Here is a 21,041-nt window from a genome sequence, read left to right as displayed (position 1 = left end):
TGCGACGTGTGCATTTACCAACTTCCGGTCTGGGGATTACTTCCGGCCATACGGGATATTCTTCATGTGTCCTTATATAGAATCGAGGCAAGCGTGGTGAATTCTCTTTCGTTACATGTCTTAAACAAGCGACGACAATTTTCCCCTCCCACCACTCCCCTTTTTTCGTTTACCCTTTGCAATGGTATGGCGGTTTTCCCCTCACCTTTGCTGGGTTGATGCTTTTTATGTTTTTGTAATGTGATCTTTCTGTCACTGTTATGTAAATAAACGGCCACACCTGTGGCCAAAAAGATCCCAAAATGGGAAGTTTTGTTTTGTCCCAGCAAACAGAGCTCTGCCAAAGCAACACACACATGGTACTTTGAATAAGTAGTCTTTAATTAAGAAGGAGCAAGGATGCATAAATCCAATTTTTCAATAAGTTTTTCAGGGTCTCTGTAATAAATAGCCTTATAATTATGGGCTAGACCACTACCTTCCCACTCATCTTCTTCTCTATCAGAATCAGGCGCTGTGTCCCTCCTCATACCCTCTATCTTATCAAATAATGATTTTTCTATAGCTGGTTTTTTCTTATATTTAGTTTTACGGGGGGTCTTTTTTAATTTTTTTGATTTTTCCTGTAAATCCGAATCAGTAAAAGGAACCCGTTTGTACTCCATACGTTGTATTTTTTGCTTAGTTAATAACAACTGGTTTTCAATATTGTTAATTTGTTTTGTAAAATCTTCATCTATTTCCAACAGGTCATTATATGATTTTCCTTTGTATTTACCAGATTTGATCATATTTTTACCACTTTTCTTTAGTTTGCCTAATAAAACGCTTACCTGACGCCTTTCTTCGGCGAGAGATTCTCTTTGACGATCTAACTCCTTTTGATCAGCAGTTGTAGCCCATTTTTTTCTCTTTCGTTCTATTGAGGGTGGTAAATCAAAATCAGGCATTTCACCTTCATCTTCTGTTTCATCTTCATCAATTGGTGGTGGCGGTTCAAAATTGGGCATTTCATCTTCATCAATTGGTGGTGGTGGTTCAAAATTGGGCATTTCATCTTCATCAATTGGTGGTGGTGGTTCAAAATTGGGCATTTCATCTTCATCAATTGGTGGTGGTGGTTCAAAATTGGGCATTTCATCTTCATCAATTGGTGGTGGTGGTTCGAAATTGGGCATTTCATCACCCCCATCTTCTGGTTCAATTGGATATTCTGGAAGAGGATCACCCTCTCTTACCCCTTTATTTTCCAACTTTTTAGTTGCTTCAATTTGTGTGTCGAGACGAGATGTTACTGGTTTAAACATTTTTATGAATTTGATTTGTCCTAATTCATCTTGCAATTTTGAAGACATTATTTGATTATTAATATTCTTGATTTGATTCTCAACTTCCTCTTTTTGGTCAGCAATTTTTTGCCAAGCTAATAGACTCATTTATATATATATTAGTGTAGATTATTATCGGTCTTCCAGAAGTCTTTCATCAGTCTTTCATTAGTCTTCCAGAAGTCTTTCATTAGTCTTTCATTAGTCTTTCAGGCGTCTTTCATTAGTCTTTCAGGCGTCTTTCATATTATATAACTGATATATATAATATGAAAATACCAAATTATGACACTGAAGACGATATAGTCTCGAACTTTAAACAAGTATACGATTTCATGCCAAATCAATGTTTTCGTATGCTACTTTGCGCTCCGAGTAATATGGGAAAGACTAATACTTTAATGCATATGATTTACAATTTATTATATTTCGATAAAATATATTTATATGCAAAAAATTTAGACCAGTCTAAATACCAGAATCTTATCAATGTGTTCCAACCAATAAGCGATGAAGCTGGTTATAACATTATTGAAGCTAGTAACGACCAAATAATTCCTGTTTCTAAACTAAATGATGATAATCAAAAGCTCGTGATATTTGACGATTATGTTTGTGATAAAAATCAAAAACCATTAATCGATTATTTTATACAAGGGAGACATAAAAACTGTAGCGTGATATATTTGTCTCAAAGCTATTTTAAAACGAAAAAAGACATAAGACTTAACTGTTCGCATTTCTGTATTTACGAATTCCCAAGTGCTAATGAGAGGGCACTGATATGCCGTGAAAACAGTATTCCAAAAGAGCTATACGAGCAAGCAACTAAAGACCCATTCAGCTTTTTATATATTGATAAACCACGTAAATTCATAACAAAAAATTTCGATGAGAAGATTTAATCTAACATATTAACAGAAAATGGGGTACATTAATGACGAAAATGATTTTATGCATACCAAATATTCTCAAAATATAAAAGGCCAAAAGGGCGAATCTGGTATAGGCTTTAAAATAGATCATGAAGGTAATTTTGATTTGACTAAAAAAAGCATTGTGAATTTGCATACTGATTTAACCGATGCTGATTTCGAATCTGATCGATATCCTTATGATTTGTCCATGGCCGTAAATAAGACATATGTAAAACAAAAATGCTTGTTTGTTGCCAAGAATGGGGTTGATTTTGACTTGCGCCAAGGACGAATCATAAACAGTGAGCCTTATTTTTCGGGAATGTTCGAAGATAACGATATCGTTAGCAAGAGGTTTGTTGATTTAATGGACGAACAAGTGAGGTCTGAGATTAATAACAAGCTTATTAATAAAGCCGATCTAACATATGCCAATAGTACTTTTTTGACAAAACAGACAGGAGCTATTTTAGCCAACAGTATTCAGAGTAAGGCTTCGAAGGTATATGTAGGCAGTACTTTTCTAACTAAATCCGTTGGTAATGGCTTAGCTCAGAGCATACAAAATAGGCTCAATATCCATGGTACAAATGTAATGCAGGCAAATCTCGATATGAACGATAATCGCATATCAAATCTGAAACCACCCTTAAATGATACAGACGCTGTAAACAAAAAATACATGCTTGATCATGTTAGTGAAAGTCATGTTCAATCAGCTAATGGTGAAAATAAATTCAAATATATAATGGATGATCCCAATGCACAAGTGAGTGAAGAAGATGATGTCAAATTGGGGAATGTTGTAACCTTTCAAAATTCACCACATAAGGTAAATAAAAAGGTTGTTGACATGAAATTATTGCTTGACAGTTCTAAAGGCTATTACAGTTCAAGAATTGGACTAAATCTGTATTTATTGACCAATGATCAATATACTGCTGTTCTTGAGATTATGTGGGTTAGTGATGATATTGACCCTGACAGTTTGGAAATATATGGCACATCATCCATAGAAACTATTCATAACGTTAGCAGAAAAACGTTCAAAACACAAAAATATGTCAGATTGATATGCCAATTCACAAAAAGTCAAAGCATCGGAAACAATTACTTGTATCTCGATTTAGTCATGAAAAATAAAACAGGAAGCTCTTATGCCCCTAAACTACAGACATATTTCACTGTTTATGGAATATCTGGTCATCAATCCAATGTCGAACCAAGTATTTATGATCAAATATATTATATAGCTAATGACCAAATTAATTTCAACACAGCGATCAATATGGATAATAAAGCTATTTATGGTATTGAAGAGGGAAATAGTGATAGCCAAGCCGTCAATTATAAACAACTGAATAGCTTCAATGATAATCTTAAGGCCTATCTTGAAACAAAAATATTATCACTCCAACCCAAAAGTTATTATAATGAAGTGTTTGAATACTTTTTTGATTTATTAGATCCATCAAATTTCATCATGGCAGATGCAAACGGAGCGGTAATTCAGGGATTAAATAATGGTCTTGTCTTTAATCCCACAAAATTGTTAGAAGATTTTAATCCAAAAAACGGCTTTATGAGTGGTTTCGAAATTAATTTAAATGAAAATATAACTGGATCCGATGACTGGACTATATATATGGCATTAAAATATGACTATAAGACCGGTGATAATAAAAGAATTAAAATAAACTTCAATAATGGGAGTAGTTTTCATTACCCATGGTTCAAAATAGAGTCTAATCAGTTATCAATCGATTATGATTTAGATGTATCTTATGAGGAAATTAGATCTGCTTATATAGGTAAATATTTGAATCTCTGGTATACTAAAATAGGGAGTCAATTTCGGATCGGTATTTGTAACAATGGTATTAGTCTCGATAAAATTTTCTCGGGGTATACGCTGAACGCATCTAGCCTCCAAATTTCTTCAGGTTACTACATACAAAGAATCGGTTTTAGTAAAAATACATACCCGATAAATGGTAAAGAGTATCATAAAATCCAATTTTTAGATAAGACAAAAAATGTTTTCTTCGAATAAATTATCTAACTAAATTATATGAAAACAGTGAAATTGGTTAGCAATATTATTGATTCTATTGAGAGATTAATTCAAAACATAAGGAAGCTGTATTACACAATAAAGAACAAGCGCAATGCTAAAATGACAAAATGATAAAACAAAAAAATCATATATAACTAATATATATGACTAAACATCGAAAATGCATATTTACATGGAACCATATATCAAGCGAACTGACTGAAGAACAAATTATAGAATTGAAAGCTTATTATCAAACATATCATCGAAAATGTTGGGCTTATAAGCAGGCTGTTAAACGTTTCAAAAAATGGAAATTATTAGGGAATTCATTGTCTATTCTCTTTGCATCCGGCTCCCTTGCATCAAGTATTGCTACAGGAGGTGTTAGTTTGGTTGCAATTAGTACAATAGCGCTTTTAATACAAGGCTGGATGCATCATCAAAATCTCGATTTAAAAATTCAAAATAGTACATATGCATATCAGAGCTACCAGCATTTACTCAACTCAATTAAAAACACGATGAGATGCGGTGATTACAATCCGTCTAGCGTCATAATTTCAATGAAGAACATTGACGATTATGTGACGGATACCGGTCCGATAATCGACAAGTACCTACGAAAATATGATAAGAAATTTATTGGATGATCCGATTTATTTCGCCAAAATTTAATGACAAAATCTCATTCCAATACAATTGATAAAAGGCTAACGTTTTCTTGCTTGTGCTAATTTTGATAAATTCACAAGGTAGATTCATCATCAAAAAAAGCTGTTTAATTATGAATTTGGTTGATATGAGTCTTTTTCTACCTTTGTTTACAATAGGAATAGCGGATTCGATAATATTAAACACTTTATAAATCCGATTCCTTTGATCACTAGTCAATTGTACCCTATTTCCATAGCATATACTATTTAGCATATTTTTAATATGATACTTACGATGATATACCGATTTTCGGCGTATTTTATACATATTTGCATAAAAATCAATGAACTCATTGTAATAAATAGAACCATGAACCAAACCGCAATTAATACAAACATTTATACCATTTTGATTTGACATATCCTGCTTACTACAGCATAGCTCAGCATCCTTGTTATCTTCTATCAATAGTTGATCGCATAAAGGGCATATAGGTTCTTTTAAAATTTTTAATTCATCGTGGATTTCAGAATTACAAACCATTATATATATAACACACATAACTTCACGGCACAGCTGTTTTTGGCAGTAAATTTTAGAATAAACTTTTTACTTGTTGAAATATGATGGTCAATAGAAATCACACCAGATTAAAATACCTGCTGACGCGTCAGCAGGTTTTTTCGGTCAATGGTTTAGTCATTAATCATTTATAACTTATGGCTAAAACCGTAAACTGAATAAATATGTATTAATGTTGATTCTTACGAGGTCTTCCACGTCGTCTTTTCTGGTCTTCAGGTATACACTCTAAACGTACATGAATTTTGTCTTCATTTGATATTTCAGATCTGCTGTTAAGGTCTGAAGATAGCATTTTAATAATACAAATATTTGTTTTAAGGATGCTCTGAATACAATACATTTTATTAATGAAGGCTATATCATTCGAGCTTTGATCAGCTTCTAGTAGGTGTTTGATATTTAATGTAATATCACTCATTCTATATATATTAATAAAGAAAATAATTATCTGTTTATATCTATCACTTAAACGCACTATAAAAAACATATAAAGAATTATATATATAGTAAATAATAAATGGGAAGAAATAAAAAATACGATAATGAAGAAGACAGACAAAACGCTATTACTAAATCAAAAACGAAATACATGCTTAATAAACCTTGGTATTGTAATATTTGTGAATATCACAGTTGCCTTGCAGGAAAATGGAGTCATATGATGACCAAAAAGCATATTAAAAATGCTGTTATTAAAGCTCTTGAAGATGATGATCGGTTTAATATTATACCTGATGAATAACATATAAAGAAAAATTATATAATTATATATTGTATAGCACAGTATATATGAATTGCTGTTATCTGTTGCCTTAGGTGACCAAAAATATATTTATTTCTGGTTATCTTTTTTAAACGCACCAAAAATCTAAAAAATTATTTTTTACTATAGATACTTAAAGAAATGGTAATTCTATATAGTACATAAAAAATGACACAAAAAAATATCTCAACCAATATTAATATGGACGAATCCGATCTCAACAATCTATCTAAAACCGACCTTATAAAACTCATTTTATCACTAAAAGCCGAACCAAAAGCACACGAGCACAAAAAGGTCGAGCCGAAAGCACACGAGCCCCAGAAGCCGAATCAAAGCCCCACCCCCTCGCGTAAAATACCAAAAAAGAAGACATACCAATCTCATTCAAATACTCCTAAACCAATAACAAAAACCCATAATACTCTTAAACAACTATCAAAAAGTTACCTGAGGGATGCAAAGGCACTAGGCTATACATGGATAGATCTTGTAAAAAACTCAACAAGGAAAAAAGTAATCAATAAAATTCAAAAATATAAGAACGATAAGACCTTAAACAGGACACTCAATGAATTTAATTTCGATGACAGTATTTTTGATACAACATCCAATGACCAACCTCTATTCAAAATAACTGAAATCGGAAATACGGTAAATAAAAAGTACAATGCTTACACAAATGAATTTAAAATAATTGTACGCAAAAATTTCATAGGTAATAAAAATGACGTTTTCAGTGTCTTTGAAAAAATGGTTGAAATGACAATAAAGAAAAGACAGTTAAAACCAAATGATAGGTTCAGATTGGTAATTTCAAATAATGAATTAACACATCCGATTTCAACAAAAATGTTAAAAGTTTCTGATTTCAAGTTAAATCAACTTTTAGATGTAATCAATACGTTGGAGTATAAAAAAATAAATTTAGAAAATTGCAAAATAATTATTCAATCTATTAAAATACCTTCAGGTAAAGGTAGACTATATTTATCAAAACAAACAGTAAATAGGAAACAATGCATTATCACAATAAAAAACACCGACTCAATATGCCTTGCTAGGGCAATAGTAACAGGTTATGCTAATTTACACCCTGAGAATTACACTACAACTCAGTTGAAAGATGGATTCAATAAAAGTAGGAAACTACAACAAATTCAAGCCAAAGAACTTCATAATAATGCTAATGTTGAAATTAATGATTATGGAAATTCTTTAGAAGATGTAGATAGCTTTGCATCACATTTAGATATTGAGATTAACATTATCGATTCTGAGCAGTTCAATGAAATCATATATACATCCAATAATGGTAAAACGGATAAAATTTATTTATACAAAACACGGAATCATTTTGATGTCATAAAATCAATGACAGCCTTTTTAGATGTAGCATATTACTGCCATTCTTGCAAAAAAGCTTACACGAGACGTGATAAACACAAATGCCCCCAAAAATGTCTATCTTGTTTCAAATATTTTCCAGATGGAAATAAATGTAATGGTAAAGACGTTGCATGTAATCAATGCAATCGTGTTTTTCATGGTAATACTTGCTTCAAAAACCATACTAGTAACCGATCGAAAAAAGATAGTGATGATTTAGTATGTAGCAGTGTAGCAAAATGTTTAAAATGCAATCAAATCATACTAAAACCATATATCAAAATACATAAATGCGGTTTCAAAATGTGCAATAATTGTAACAAATATTGTGAAAACAAGCATGAATGTTTCATGAAAAAAATAAAATGCAAGGGAGGAAATTGCATCAAAAAGAGCAAAAAACCATGCCGATTAAATAAAAACATTACCAAAAAAGATTATTGCTACTCATGTAAAACGTATAATGAAAAATATTTATTTTTCGATTTCGAAGCTAGACAAAACACTGGAACACATGAAGTTAATTTAGCTATCTGCCATGATTTCAATGGTAATGAATCAATCTTCAATGATATTAATAGTTTTTGTAACGGAATCCTCAATGATAAATATAAAGGATATACACTTCTGGCTCACAATTCAAAAGGATACGATAGCCATTTTATTCTTAAATGGTGTATAGATAATGGTTTCAAACCTTATTGTATTTACAATGGTGCAAAAATTATGATGATGGAAATTTCACAATTAAGAATCAAAATAATCGACAGCTTAAATTTCATTCAACAACCGTTATCATTGTTTCCTAAAACGTTTGGTTTAAACGAGTTGAAAAAAGGATATTTTCCACATTATTTCAACAAAAATTGTCATCAAAACTATATCGGAAATATGCCTTCTAAAAAGCACTATGGCTATAATCAAATGAAAACAGAAGATAGACAGAAATTTTTACAATGGTATGATGACCGTGTAAATGAAAATTATGTTTTCGATTTCAAAAAAGAACTGATTGAATACTGTAGGTCAGATGTGGATATATTAAGAAGATGTATGTTAAAATTCAGGCAAGATTTCATGAATCAAGAAAATATCGATCCACTAAAATACATTACAATAGCCGGTGTTTGTATGGCTATTTATAGAGGGAATTATATGCCAAAAAATACCATAGCTGTGGTTGATAATGTTGTTCAAACAGAAAACCATAGTGCAGTCAGTATTGCATGGATCGATTACATTGCTGAGAAAAATAATATTAAAATTCAACATGCCTTGGAAGGTGGCGAAAAACTTATCAATAACAAATTAAAAGTAGATGGTTTTTGTGAGTCCACAAATAGTGTTTATGAATTCCAAGGTTGCTTCTGGCATGGATGCCCAGATTGTTACAAGCCTGATGTAATCAATAATAAGAATCAATGTGATATGGGTACTTTGTATAATAAAACACAAGTTAAAAATAACAAAATAACAGATGCTGGTTACAATCTTATTGAGATGTGGGAATGTAAATTAAAAAATGATAAATGTTTTCAAAAATATTATAAAAATGATTGGAATAGAGAAGTCGTCGCTCCACTAAACCCAAGAGATGCATTCTTCGGAGGTAGAACTAATAGCACAAAGCTACTTTATAAATTCAAAGATGATGAATACGGAAAATACGTAGATTTTTGCTCCTTATATCCCACTGTCCAGTTCTATAAAAAATACCCCATTGGACACCCTATAAAAATTATATCACCAGAAAAATACGATAAAAAATGGTATGGACTAATAAAATGTAAAATATTACCACCAAAAGGGTTATATCATCCTGTTCTGCCTCAGAGAATCAAATGTGAAAAGTCTGAAAAGCTAATGTTCCCTCTGTGTATATCATGTGCAAAAACAAAGCAACAAGAAAAATGCCAACATAGTGAAAGTGAGCAAGCATTTACAGGCACATGGACAACAGATGAACTAAATAAGGCCATTAAAAAAGGCTATAAAATTATAAAAATATATGAGGTTTGGCATTTTGAGGAGTCATCTGACGATTTATTCAAAGGATACATTAAAAAATTCATGAAACTAAAACTTGAATCAACGAAATATAATTTTAAAAATGACAAAGAAGAAATGATATTCAGAAATAAAGTCAAAACGAATTTAGACATTGAATTAGGTGAATTACATGAGAATTCGGGATTACGAGCTATTGCTAAAATGTGTTTAAACTCACTTTGGGGTAAATTTGGCCAACGGAATAACATGAATCAGTGTAAATACGTTACTGACATAAATGAATTTTACAAAGTTGTTCTCGACGATACCATTGATAATTTAAACATAAATTTCATAAATGAAGAAATGGTGCAAATGAGTTACACTTACAAGGATCAGTTTGTTGATAATAGCTATAATACTAATATATACATTGCATGTTTTACAACTAGCTCAGCTCGGCTGATGTTGTATGATAAACTTGACTTTTTAGATGAAAGGGTGTTATATTTTGATACAGATAGTATTGTGTATATCGAATCCAAAAATGGTAAGACAATAGAAACAGGTGATATGTTAGGTGATTTAACAGATGAGTTAGACAGTGAGGTTATAAAAGGTACCTTTGTAAGCGGTGGCCCTAAAAACTACAGTTTCATATATGGCGATAATAAACAAAAATGTGTTATTAAAGGTTTTTCCCTTAATCATGAAAATTCACAAATTCTTAATCACACAAATATGATTAAGATGGTTAAGGGCGATATCAAAGAACTTACATTAGTAAATGAAAATAAGATAACAAGACAGAGTAAACAAATTGTTAACAAATATGAGGAAAAGGTATACAGCTTTGGATATGATAAGCGCGCAATAAAATACATATCAGATACCAATATAGAAACATATCCATATGGATATTAATTTGACCTAGGGTTTGAGCAGAGCGAGCGATTTGATTTTTAAACGCACTATTAATGATATAAGAAATTAATATATTGTGTTATTAATATATAACAATTGATGTTTTGGAATGATAATATTGTTAATGGCCGATACCAGAGATGGTTTACCAAAGAAGACAAAATGAAAGCTATAAGGCGCACAAAATCCCGTTATCTGCGAAATACACGATGGTTTTGTGAGCAATGTAAAAAAGAGTACAGTCTGGGTAGCAAGTGGACTCATATAAGACAATCCCATTCGAACGCACTGTAAAAAAAGTTTGAAAAAAGAGTATAAGAAGTTTTTTTTATTTTGAACCTAGGGTTGAGTTAGGGTTGGTTTTTCAGGCTTGTGTCAGTTGTTAAGATAAGGAGCAAATATAATATTTTATTATATTTGATCATAAGTTTCATGCATTTTATAAATAAAATACTATGAAACGCTCCGCTTGTAATCTAGGTTAGGTCCAGCGCAAAAATTCAGTTTTAGATCAAGCGCAAAAATTCAGCACTGGAAGTAGTATGTACTAAATCTCTGTGGCAAAAATTTTTGCCTCAGAGTGTAGTACATTACTACTCACTAACCGGTCCTTTGGAGAAAATATTTATGACCTTCGGCGAGGTTCCAAGTCTTCGCTCTTTTCGTAAATGATGAAAACTGCAGAATAATTTTCTCATAAAACTGGAGTGGTCGCGCCACAGTTTGTTTTCTTTCCCAATGCGATATACTTTTAAATCGGTTTTCTGTTTTCCAACGTGTCCAACGTGGTTTGCGTTCGAATACTTTGGCCCGTAACTTCGAATGCGATCAGCGCTACGGTTCATTGGTTTCGATTTTGTTTGTTCATGGATTTGATTGACATCGGTAGTTCAGATTTCTCCTCTGTTACGGCACTTACACCTTACGGCACTTACGGCACAAACTTCAGCTCTCAATGTGTTTTGCTTGCAGCCATTGCGGCTGCAGCAAAACACAAAAAACAGAAACATTTTTTAGTACAGACATGTTTGTAAGTACTTTGGAAAGATAAATTTACTGTATTGTTATCAGTTAAACTGTATTCTAGATAATTATTTAATGTAGCAAATTATTCCATATCACGTATGCCCTGTAGTAGTTATCGCAAGTGCCCCCTATCAAATTAAAAGAACCTACTTGAGAACCTAAGATGCTTAAAATACCACTAAATACCATTTTTTAAGAACCTATTTAGGCTAAGCTGGAAAAATCTAGGTTCTTATACGTGGATTTTTGTTGTATTTGGGCATGTGCTAGGAAGTGAAACACATCTGACAGTATATACCGACACACACCTTCACGGAAGCATTTCTTCTTTTTACTACGAATCTGTTGCCCATTCATCGCGTAGTTATAAATCTGTACACAGGCAATTCTTCCACGGAATTTACGCCGATCGCCAGGTTTGCTTCCTATCACAATAGGATAGTTAGTGGCAAGCCCAAGACGGAAGCGACCAATTCTGCGCTGGATGATGGGAAGACTATCGAGCCAGAGGCTAGCCAGGCCTGTTCGTCGGTCATAAGTCGCGGCAATGTAGTTCCATTGGCGCGGCTTTATCTTTTTGTACACTGCTCGCACAGATTTCCCTGAGCGTGGTGTAAATCGAGCGAACAGTCTAAACCGGCTGATAATCCACAGGTGAAGACCCCAGCCTTTCGGCTTAAAATGAAGCAACGGTCCAGAGCTCTCGGGGTATACCCACATGATGATAGTCACGGAGTATCTTGTGTCAAGACAGCCGTTGTTGGGGATCAGAACATAGCTGTTTCTTCTTCCCCTAAAGGCGAGTGATCCCTTAGGATTGTTGTCAGGACCACGTGAGTAGTACACGCCAACAAATGTTGCGGGTGGATTCTTGTAAGTACTTATGTCACGGTTCTTGGAAGCGCTGGTAAACTGGTAAACGGCGACTGCTCCTCGGCGAATCACTAGGAAAATGGAATCAAAAGCATAAAAAATTGTACAAAAAATGTTATTAGAGAGGGGGATTAAAAGATGGGACGTTTAGCTGCCTGTTCGACAAAATTTCATGCGAAAAATCAGATTAGCAGAACGAAGAAACGTATGTTAACAATTGTGGCAAATAATGTAAATCGAAAAACGAATACAATTTGTACGGTAGCCTTTACATATTCATGGAGCAATTTTTGGTTAACCCCTTAAGATAGATAACATCGTTTTTGGCCCTTATTTTGACGCAGTCCAAGTTTAATTTTCTAATAAAAAAAAGAACGATCACTAATCTTTCTTTTTGAATGAATTATCTTGACAAACAAAATTAAATCAATGAGTAAAACAACGGACATCTGATATTGAGCTTACCAGGAGAGTAACAGATCCTATCCTTGAGCGTTCGCACGATGGACAAAAGCCGTGTAACTCTCACCACAAACACGTGTTTACTGTCAGTTGTAACTCTCAGGAGACCTGTTCTACCGACCCTGCCGATTCCAATCGCGAATATCTCGACACCAACTCCCTTCAGTGCTTCGGCCGGTTTCTTTACTCTGTCAAGTGATCGTCCAGACGTAAGAACAATCAGCACTCTTCGTCTTCCACACTGAGGTTTTCCTCTGAACAGGTAACGTCTGGAATAAGACAAAGCTCTTCCTAATTGTCTTCCACCTCTAAGAACCCGAATTCGACCAACCGCGTTGTAAATTCGTCGCCGCGTGTATCTTCCTGAGAATCCTACGATTCGTCTGGAACGAGAGGCGTATGTTACCACTCCAATGCGTGTGGATCGACTGGAGATCGTAAATCGACGAACAGTTTCTCGTACAAATTGAACAACTTGTCGGATATTTCGCCTTCCAGAACTGGTAGCGTCAATAAGGAAACCAAGATCAACACGGGCTGTGCAAACTGTAGATAGAAAAGAGTAACAGGCAATGAGTAATAAAAAGCCACCGTGCCAAACCTTTTTTTATATTATTAGTGTGATATTATATATTATTAGTATGATAAAGAGAGACAATAGCTGGGTGACTTCAAAATCATTTAATAAAAAAATGTTTTGCATCAAACTCAAAGAGGACATTCTAAGACATCGTCATCAAGGCGAGCTCATTTAAGCCACTTCAAGTTATTCAGAAACAAAACTTTGAACACCAATTAAAAAATAAATCATGTGGTGCAATTGAAACTTACTTCTTGGAGCGGGAGTGGGTGTCGGCGTAGGTGTTGGAGTTGTGATGGGAGGTCCTACGAGAAAAAAAGGCATAAGTCAATTCAAGTCAAACTTCAACGACATCAGTTTTGACAGAAACTGTTTATTTGCGTGCCAGCGCGTTGGCCTAATGATGAGTGTGCTGGACTCCGGATCAAGCGTCCGGGTTCGAGCCTAGGCTGGAGCCATTGTGTTCTCTGGAAAGACACTTTCTCTCGCAGTGCCTCCCTTCACCAAGATGCTAAATGGCTTAAACGAATTAAACGTTGCGGGGTAGCCCTGCAATGGACAAACATTGCACCCAGTGGATGGAGTAGAAATACTCCTATTCAATTCATGCTACAGAATCCAAAGTTCAGTTAGCGCCAGTCGTATGGGCTACTACGCTTAATAGCGGACTTTACCTTTACTTAATTTTAAAAGCATGCAAATTATCTAGTAAAGAGAAAATATAAAAGTTATACCTTTAAGGAAGCATCTCTTCTTAGCCTCCTCGATCTGCTTTCTGTACAGCGCTACGCTGTACAACTGAAGACAGAACAGTCGTCCACGGAAGTATTGTCTACTGCCAATCCGACCTCCGAGTCTGATCGTCTTACTGGTGTCCAGCTGTAGCCTCCCGACTCTTCTTGTCACGACAGCTTTCATATTCACCCAAACAGTCACCACTTGACTCCTCTCGTTATACGTCACGCCTACATAGTTCCACGCCTTGTATTTCATGACACGTCCACGTGTCTGTACAGTTATGGTTGTCCTTCGTGTCCTTCGAACTATTAGCACTTGGAGGACTCGTTGGCTGATCATGCGCAGTTGGAATCCTCTACGATTGCGACCGTAGTTCAGGATAATGCCCGATCTTCTTTCGTTGTACACCCATATTAGGACAGTGATGGAATATCTAGCGTCCAGTCTCCCCGTGTTGGGAATCTCCACGTAGCTATTTCGTCGTCCGTAAAATTGGGTTGAACCGTCCCGTCTACCATCAGGACCTTGACTGTAGCGAATTCCTACGAGCTTCGCTGTTGGGTTTCGGCTTCTACTTAAGTCTCGCCCGCGTCGTTTGTAGTCCAGGGCATACACGGCTAGGGTTTTCGGTAATTTCACTAAAGAACAACAAAGACAAGAACGACAACAGAAATATAAGTACACAATACCTCGTATATCTACTAACAATTGTAAAGAAACGCAGTGATTAACATAGTTTAAAAAATAAATCAGTTGTCTAGTCGAGATAATTTATTTTCATATGGCTAGAGGTTGTTAAGATCTCACGGGCTCTGTGAGTGGCCAATAGTCGAGGAAAGACAGAGTTTCCCGTGAGCGATATTAAGGCCTGACTGGCACGGCAAAGAGAGCCATATAATATATAATAATTCTATTGAACGTCTTATTGCTACTTATAAGTGATGCTTTAAAAGCATCACACACGAGTAGCTAATTAATTTTGGCCAATCAGCTTCGCTTCTTAACGACCAATCAGAAACTTCTTGCTGGTTAAAGAATGCTATATAAAGAGACTTGATTTCAACAACGGCACTGTTCACAAGCTCCCACTGCGAGCTATTCGAAAAAAGCTAAAAAAAGCAACTGACGAAGGATCCAATAGTTTGGTTCCGAAACCGGTCTTGCGCTAAAAGCTCAAAACAGGGTTTGCCTTTAGTTTTGGATAGCACATGACGGCAAACCAGCCACACCGAATCTTTAAAAGATTCTTATGAAATCACGAAATACTGCACATTATCTTAAACCACCATCCGATTGTACCTAATTAGAGGGAAAAATCTCTGAAGGACATTCTTGTCCGCGCAAAACTTCCTTCCATCATCAAACAACAATCACAAAACTAATAAAGCGTTAAGTTACAACCTTGAAGGAAATTTGCATATGATCAGCTCAAACCGAACCATAATCTAACGGTCGCACAACTTGCGCCGATTGCTCAACAGTTTGGTTCAACTAACTCCTGATCCGGCACCTAAACTTGATCCATCTAGTTGATCACTCACATTGCGAACGTAGAAGCTGAGGACTTGTAGACTTATTAAACATTTACTCGAACGCAATCAGTTTTAATCTTCTCGAATTTTGCCCATCCATGCCCTTTTTTGGCTTTTCTGTGTTTCTTTTGAGTTCTTCTACAGTTTTAAGCCGTTATTGTGACATTTCCGTTAAGTCTATGAACAGTTGGTCAGTGCCGAAATTGCCTAAAATTGCGTGACATAGCCCTTTTGAGAAGTAAGTAAACCTTAAGATTAACAATCCAGGGTTGATGTTTAAGAAATGTTTTATGCTCTTTTTGAACTAAATAAGAGAATAACGGTACAATACAAAAGGAGTGTGTTACCTCTTGGTGTGGTGGTTGGTGTAGGACGAACTGTGGGCACTGAAAATTTGAAAAAAAGGAATAGAAAACAGTTGGATTGGAAAAATGTGAGTACTCTTACCCATGAGATACTAAAACATTATTTGAGACGATTTTCAAAATAAGAAACGCCATATTGCTGTTAAAAAATTCCATTCAGCGTATCTTTCTGTTGTTTTTTTTCTCTTGAAGAGCAGTGCGGACGTCTCTCATGGCATAGCAACTGTTCATCATGCTTATGTACGGGTCGGATAGAAGCACTCGCAAGTCACATGAATAGCTTGCTACCCTTCGGGAGAACAATAGAAAAAACAACAGGAACAATGTCCCTAGCCCCAGAACAATAGCATTTACTACACTAGAGGACCAGTAGAATTACAAGCTTACGAGAGCTGCCACACAACTGTTCTGTACAGAGGTGCAAGGAGTAAGAAAGACAGCATATGGACATAACATATTTGAAGAAACGATCTACTTACCAACTTTCTGCTTTTGGCATACTTGATTCTTCAACTTCTGTATGATGGACATGAGCAAGCTGAAGGAAACAGTCATGACATGGTACTGGTCTGTTGCCATCTGCAGCAACTGTCTTCTCCTATATTTCTTCCCAAGACCGATCGCGAACACTTCAGCACCGGTAGCTTTCATGCGGCTTGCAGCTGCGCCGACACGGTCTTGTGAAACTCCATCAGTCAACAGCACCAGAACTCGCTTTCTTCCTCGAGGATTGCGTCCTTTGAAGAGGTAACTGCGAGCGAAATATAAAGCTTTACCAATCCTCGTGCCCCCTCGAGGATAACGGATACGGTCGATCGCCCGAAGAACTTGTACTTTCGATGAGTAGCGTTTAAACCCGAAGATTGGGATCGGCCGAGACGAGAATAACACGACGCCGATTCGGGATTTTCCTCGTGAGACTTGGAAAAAGCTGACAACAGATTTGATAAAGTTAAGTATGCGCCCAAAGTTTCCTTTTCCTCGGTATTCGATGCTTCCTGATCCGTCGACAAGAAAACCGAGATCCACACCAAACTTACACACTAGTCAAATCACGAAAAAAGGAGAAAACATCAATTATGATACTATCAAATGATAATACAGATATTTTAAAATATCATTTTATAAAATTAATTTCAAAATAGAACCAAATGAAAATGCTTACTTTCTGGGGTTTGCGGCTTTGTAGGTGTGACTGCAAAGTATGAAACAAAGAGAAATCAACATAAGGTAAATGCTTGATGCATTCCAAAATAATAATAGTATTGATATCATTGAATCTTAACTTTAGCTCGAGTCACGAACTTGACAGTTCAAGAACACACCAAATTGTGTATAACAAAAAGGATGATATACAGAATGAGAAAATTCCCTTCCGAACTTTTCCTTTCTTCTCCACAAGTTTTTAAATCAGTACAGTCGAAATACCTATGTGAAATCTGCGCTATATAAATCCAGTTGAACCTTCTTAAATGACCATCTCTTGAAGAAGTGGACCTCACCGATTGCACATCTTGAAAAATCGGAACCCTACATTTTTTCAAGTTGACTGAGTGAAACTGTTATACTTGAAACTTATCGTAAGGAACCAGCATCCGTAAGCGATCATCTAAACCTGACATATTAGGTTTACTACTTACTTGGAACTGTTGGCTTCGTGACGGGCACTAGAAGAAGAATGAAAAAGAGAGGAAAACACATGGAGTCAAACCTCGTGTGGTATTAACTTGTAAATCTGATAAAACCTAAGTGTGTTACTATTGCTACGGGTTGTCACAATACGTGAACGTGTTAAGTTTTATTGTTACTGATAATTAATTCCAACCTTTTCACAAAGTATGAAGCGAGGCTAAAATGAATGGGCAATGTTTTCCTTTTACATGATACATTCAAAACTCCCGAGGAAAAACCATAGTTCAAACGGACTGTTAATGAGTTCTAATATGACAACACAATATCACATAATCAAAAGCTAGACACCATTTGCAAACATCACTACACTATTTGTCTTTACAAACAATTCGAAAAGTATTTAAATCTCAAGGTACAATTCGGTGTCATTTATACGTAAGCCTACAAAACACAACATTAATATGCAACTTACGTTTCTTGAAACACCGCTTCCGTGCGGCACGAATCTGTTTCTGATTCAAAGCAATACTGTAAACCTGGATACAGGAGATTTTTCCGCGGAAAGCCCTTCGATCGCCAATTCTCGCACCCATCCTGACCGGGTAATTAGTAGCCAAGTCAAATCGCCCGATACTTTGACGCGCTACAGGCTTGGAGTTGAGCCATAACGTCGCAACGCCGGTGTTGTAATCGTATGTGGCCCCGATGTAGTTCCAAGCGCGATAACGCGGCTTCTTAGAGTAGGTAGCTACTGAGGAAGTTCTTCCGCGAGAGCGTTTTACAAAACGCACAAAGAGCACCCTAGGCCCAACCATCCACAGATGAACTCCAAAACCGCGTCGGTCGTAGTTAAAGATAGGTCCAGATCGTCCGTTGTGGTAGATCCAGGCTAGAATGGTCATGGATCGCCTGGTGTCCAGTTTTCCGTTGTTTGGGAACTCGATGTAACTGTTCGACGATCCGATGAAGAGAGTTGATCCACCGGGGCGTCCGTCGGGGCCTGGTGCTGGACGGACATTTGATGGTCGGCCCGGCGGGTTATTACCTGTGATATCTTTGGTTTTGGTCTCGTCATCAAGGGCGAATATGGCCACGAGAGGTGGTAATACTGAAAAAGACAAGTCACGTGATTAGATCGCAAGGAAAAGAGATTCCTTATACAACAATACGAGCTTCTACGGAAAATTTGAGGTTGATCTACTTACCCGGTGGCGGTCGTGTTGGTGGAGGGCCGCCTAAAAGAGAAATCGATACAGTGATGGTTAAATTAAAGGAGCTCTGTTCAGAGGAGACGATCTTTTTTTTCAAAACTCGGCCTAGATAATTCTCCCCATCTTGCTTAACGCATCCAGTGATATTGGTAAATATTTAACAGCAGCTGTCAAAACATGGTTGTTGTGACTAAGCAACAGTGCACTGCAGTCCGACGGTATACCTATACTTCAGGGCCCAGTTGTTTAAAGCGTGGTTAACGCTATTCACCAGATTAAGTCACTATTCAATGGATAGCGTAGTTTGTCTTGTTAACACTTATCGACTGGATGACGATTTATCCGTTGCATAACATTATATACCTTTTGAACAACTGTGCCCTGGTGCATTTCCTCATGCAAATGTACAGGTATGTTTACAGTGGTCATGTAAATAGCTTCGGGATAGCTAGTTTCAAGGCATGCTATTCAAAGAGAAGAATCACGTCACAACTGGCGAAGGGCAAAGCAGTTGGTTATATACAAAGCGTAAACAAGGATTTGATCTCGGGACGACCCAGAACAAATCCAGCTAGTAGTATGGTGGAAGACACGAACCGTGGACTTCTAGATTACAAGACTAGCGCCCTTACCACTGACACCGACAATAAACATACTTTCTACATAATGACGATCCACTTCTTTTGGAAATCTCATTTACATTGTGACACCCTTCTCTGTAAAAACACTAGTCACTAAACACTGGCCATTAGTGCTCACCTCTGAAACAGACATTTCTGCGTTTCTGTATCTGCGGTCCAGTCAGCGCCACATCAAACACCTGCATACAGGCGACTCGACCACGGAGGCTACTCCGTGAACCCGGTCTGCTTCCCATGATGGCTGGATAGTTAGTGGCGAGCCTCAGCCCTCGTCCAATGTTCCTCTGTGCAATGGGCGTGGACTCACGCCAGAGGGTGGCCAGCCCAGTCTTACAGTCGTAACTTGCAGCGATGTAGTTCCAACTCCTTGGGCGAAGACCTCGAGTTCTCAGAACGAATGACCCTCGGCCAGAGCGCCGGACGAACTTCACATACAAGGTGTTCTGTCTGATGACCCACAGGCCTACACCGGAGCCTCGCGGCTTGTAGTGAAATATAGGTCCACTTCCTTCAGGGTAGACCCACGCCAGGAGAGTGATGGAGTTCCTGGTATCGATGCCGCCATTGTTGGGGAAATAGACGTAACTACCGCGTCGACCGTTGAAGTAGAAGGAGCCTCGGGGAAACTTGTCTGGTCCGGAAGCCAGACGTACCTGACTAGGACGTCCGGGTTTGTTTTTTCTTGGACCAATGTCGCGCCCCTTTGTTCTGCTGTTAAGAGGATACAATGCGACGGCACGTGGTGGTCCTGTGAAACATAGATTGGTTCGTTTACATAGAATACTATACATATATCATAGGTAGACCATCATCATTGAGATAATTTAGGCACAATACAAAAAGCGAGACATTGCGAATAACCATGAAATAACTCACTGCTATGCCGACGAACTGAAAAGTATATTTTACTTCAGTCTATAGCAGTTGTTTACTAGGCATAAAGGGAAATGATTTGACATTGAAATTGAGAAAATGTGTACACCCCCTTGGTCACGTATACTGACACAAGCTGGTTGAGCTGCCATATGGAGAGTTACCCCACCCCACCCTCTCCGGAAGACGCTTAATTAGAGTCTAGACCATCCATGGTAAGCATGCATAAATACACAAAATAAGAATATTTCTGAAATTCATCAAGATGAACTGAACTTACTTGATGGTGTTGGAACGGTAGCTACAAAAGAAAAACAACGTGTTTAAATATAAAAATATATTTAGTCCTAAGTTTAATTTGCATACAGTTACAGAACGTTTTTATAAATATTTTAAACATAGTTCTAAATATTTTAATCCTCTAACTATATTGAAGCTCGATGTAAAAGTGACAAAGTTTTGGAAAAGCTAGGAAACGCTACAAAACCGGATTCACCTAA

The 21,041-nt window shown here is 36.4% G+C and overlaps 2 protein-coding genes across 7 annotated transcripts in view; both read right to left on the bottom strand.

Moving 5' to 3' along the window:
- Positions 1-16,200, bottom strand: part of LOC144645251 (uncharacterized) — a 109,137-nt gene extending 92,937 nt beyond the window's left edge. For 2 of the 6 annotated variants that reach the window (XM_078504736.1, XM_078504738.1), the window contains exons 1-5: positions 16,167-16,199; positions 14,284-14,925; positions 13,801-13,854; positions 12,973-13,515; positions 11,943-12,578 (exon numbers count right to left, since the gene is read on the bottom strand). In XM_078504736.1, the coding sequence (XP_078360862.1) occupies positions 11,943-12,578; positions 12,973-13,515; positions 13,801-13,854; positions 14,284-14,626 (1,576 nt within the window). In that variant the 5' untranslated portion in view covers positions 14,627-14,925; positions 16,167-16,199. Of the gene's footprint in view, positions 1-11,942; positions 12,579-12,972; positions 13,516-13,800; positions 13,855-14,283; positions 14,926-16,166 lie in introns of all 6 variants that reach the window. The other 4 variants (XM_078504733.1, XM_078504735.1, XM_078504737.1 and 1 more) reach the window with 3 other exon arrangements.
- A 455-nt stretch (positions 16,201-16,655) lies between these two features.
- Positions 16,656-20,006, bottom strand: LOC144645349 (uncharacterized). The gene is made up of 6 exons (XM_078504897.1): positions 19,787-20,006; positions 19,022-19,051; positions 18,289-18,924; positions 17,825-17,851; positions 17,350-17,379; positions 16,656-17,227 (listed from the first exon to the last, which is right to left on the bottom strand). The coding sequence occupies exons 1-6, from the start codon at positions 19,902-19,904 to the stop codon at positions 16,656-16,658; spliced, it is 1,413 nt and encodes a 470-aa protein (XP_078361023.1). The 5' UTR covers positions 19,905-20,006.
- Positions 20,007-21,041: the final 1,035 nt, after the last annotated feature.

This window comes from Oculina patagonica, chromosome 3 (assembly GCF_052425735.1).
Source record: "Oculina patagonica isolate OP01 chromosome 3, crgOcupat, whole genome shotgun sequence".
Lineage (NCBI taxonomy): Eukaryota > Metazoa > Cnidaria > Anthozoa > Scleractinia > Oculinidae > Oculina > Oculina patagonica.
The sequence above is the reverse complement of the archived record's forward strand: the minus strand, read 5'-3'. Positions and strand labels throughout refer to the sequence as shown.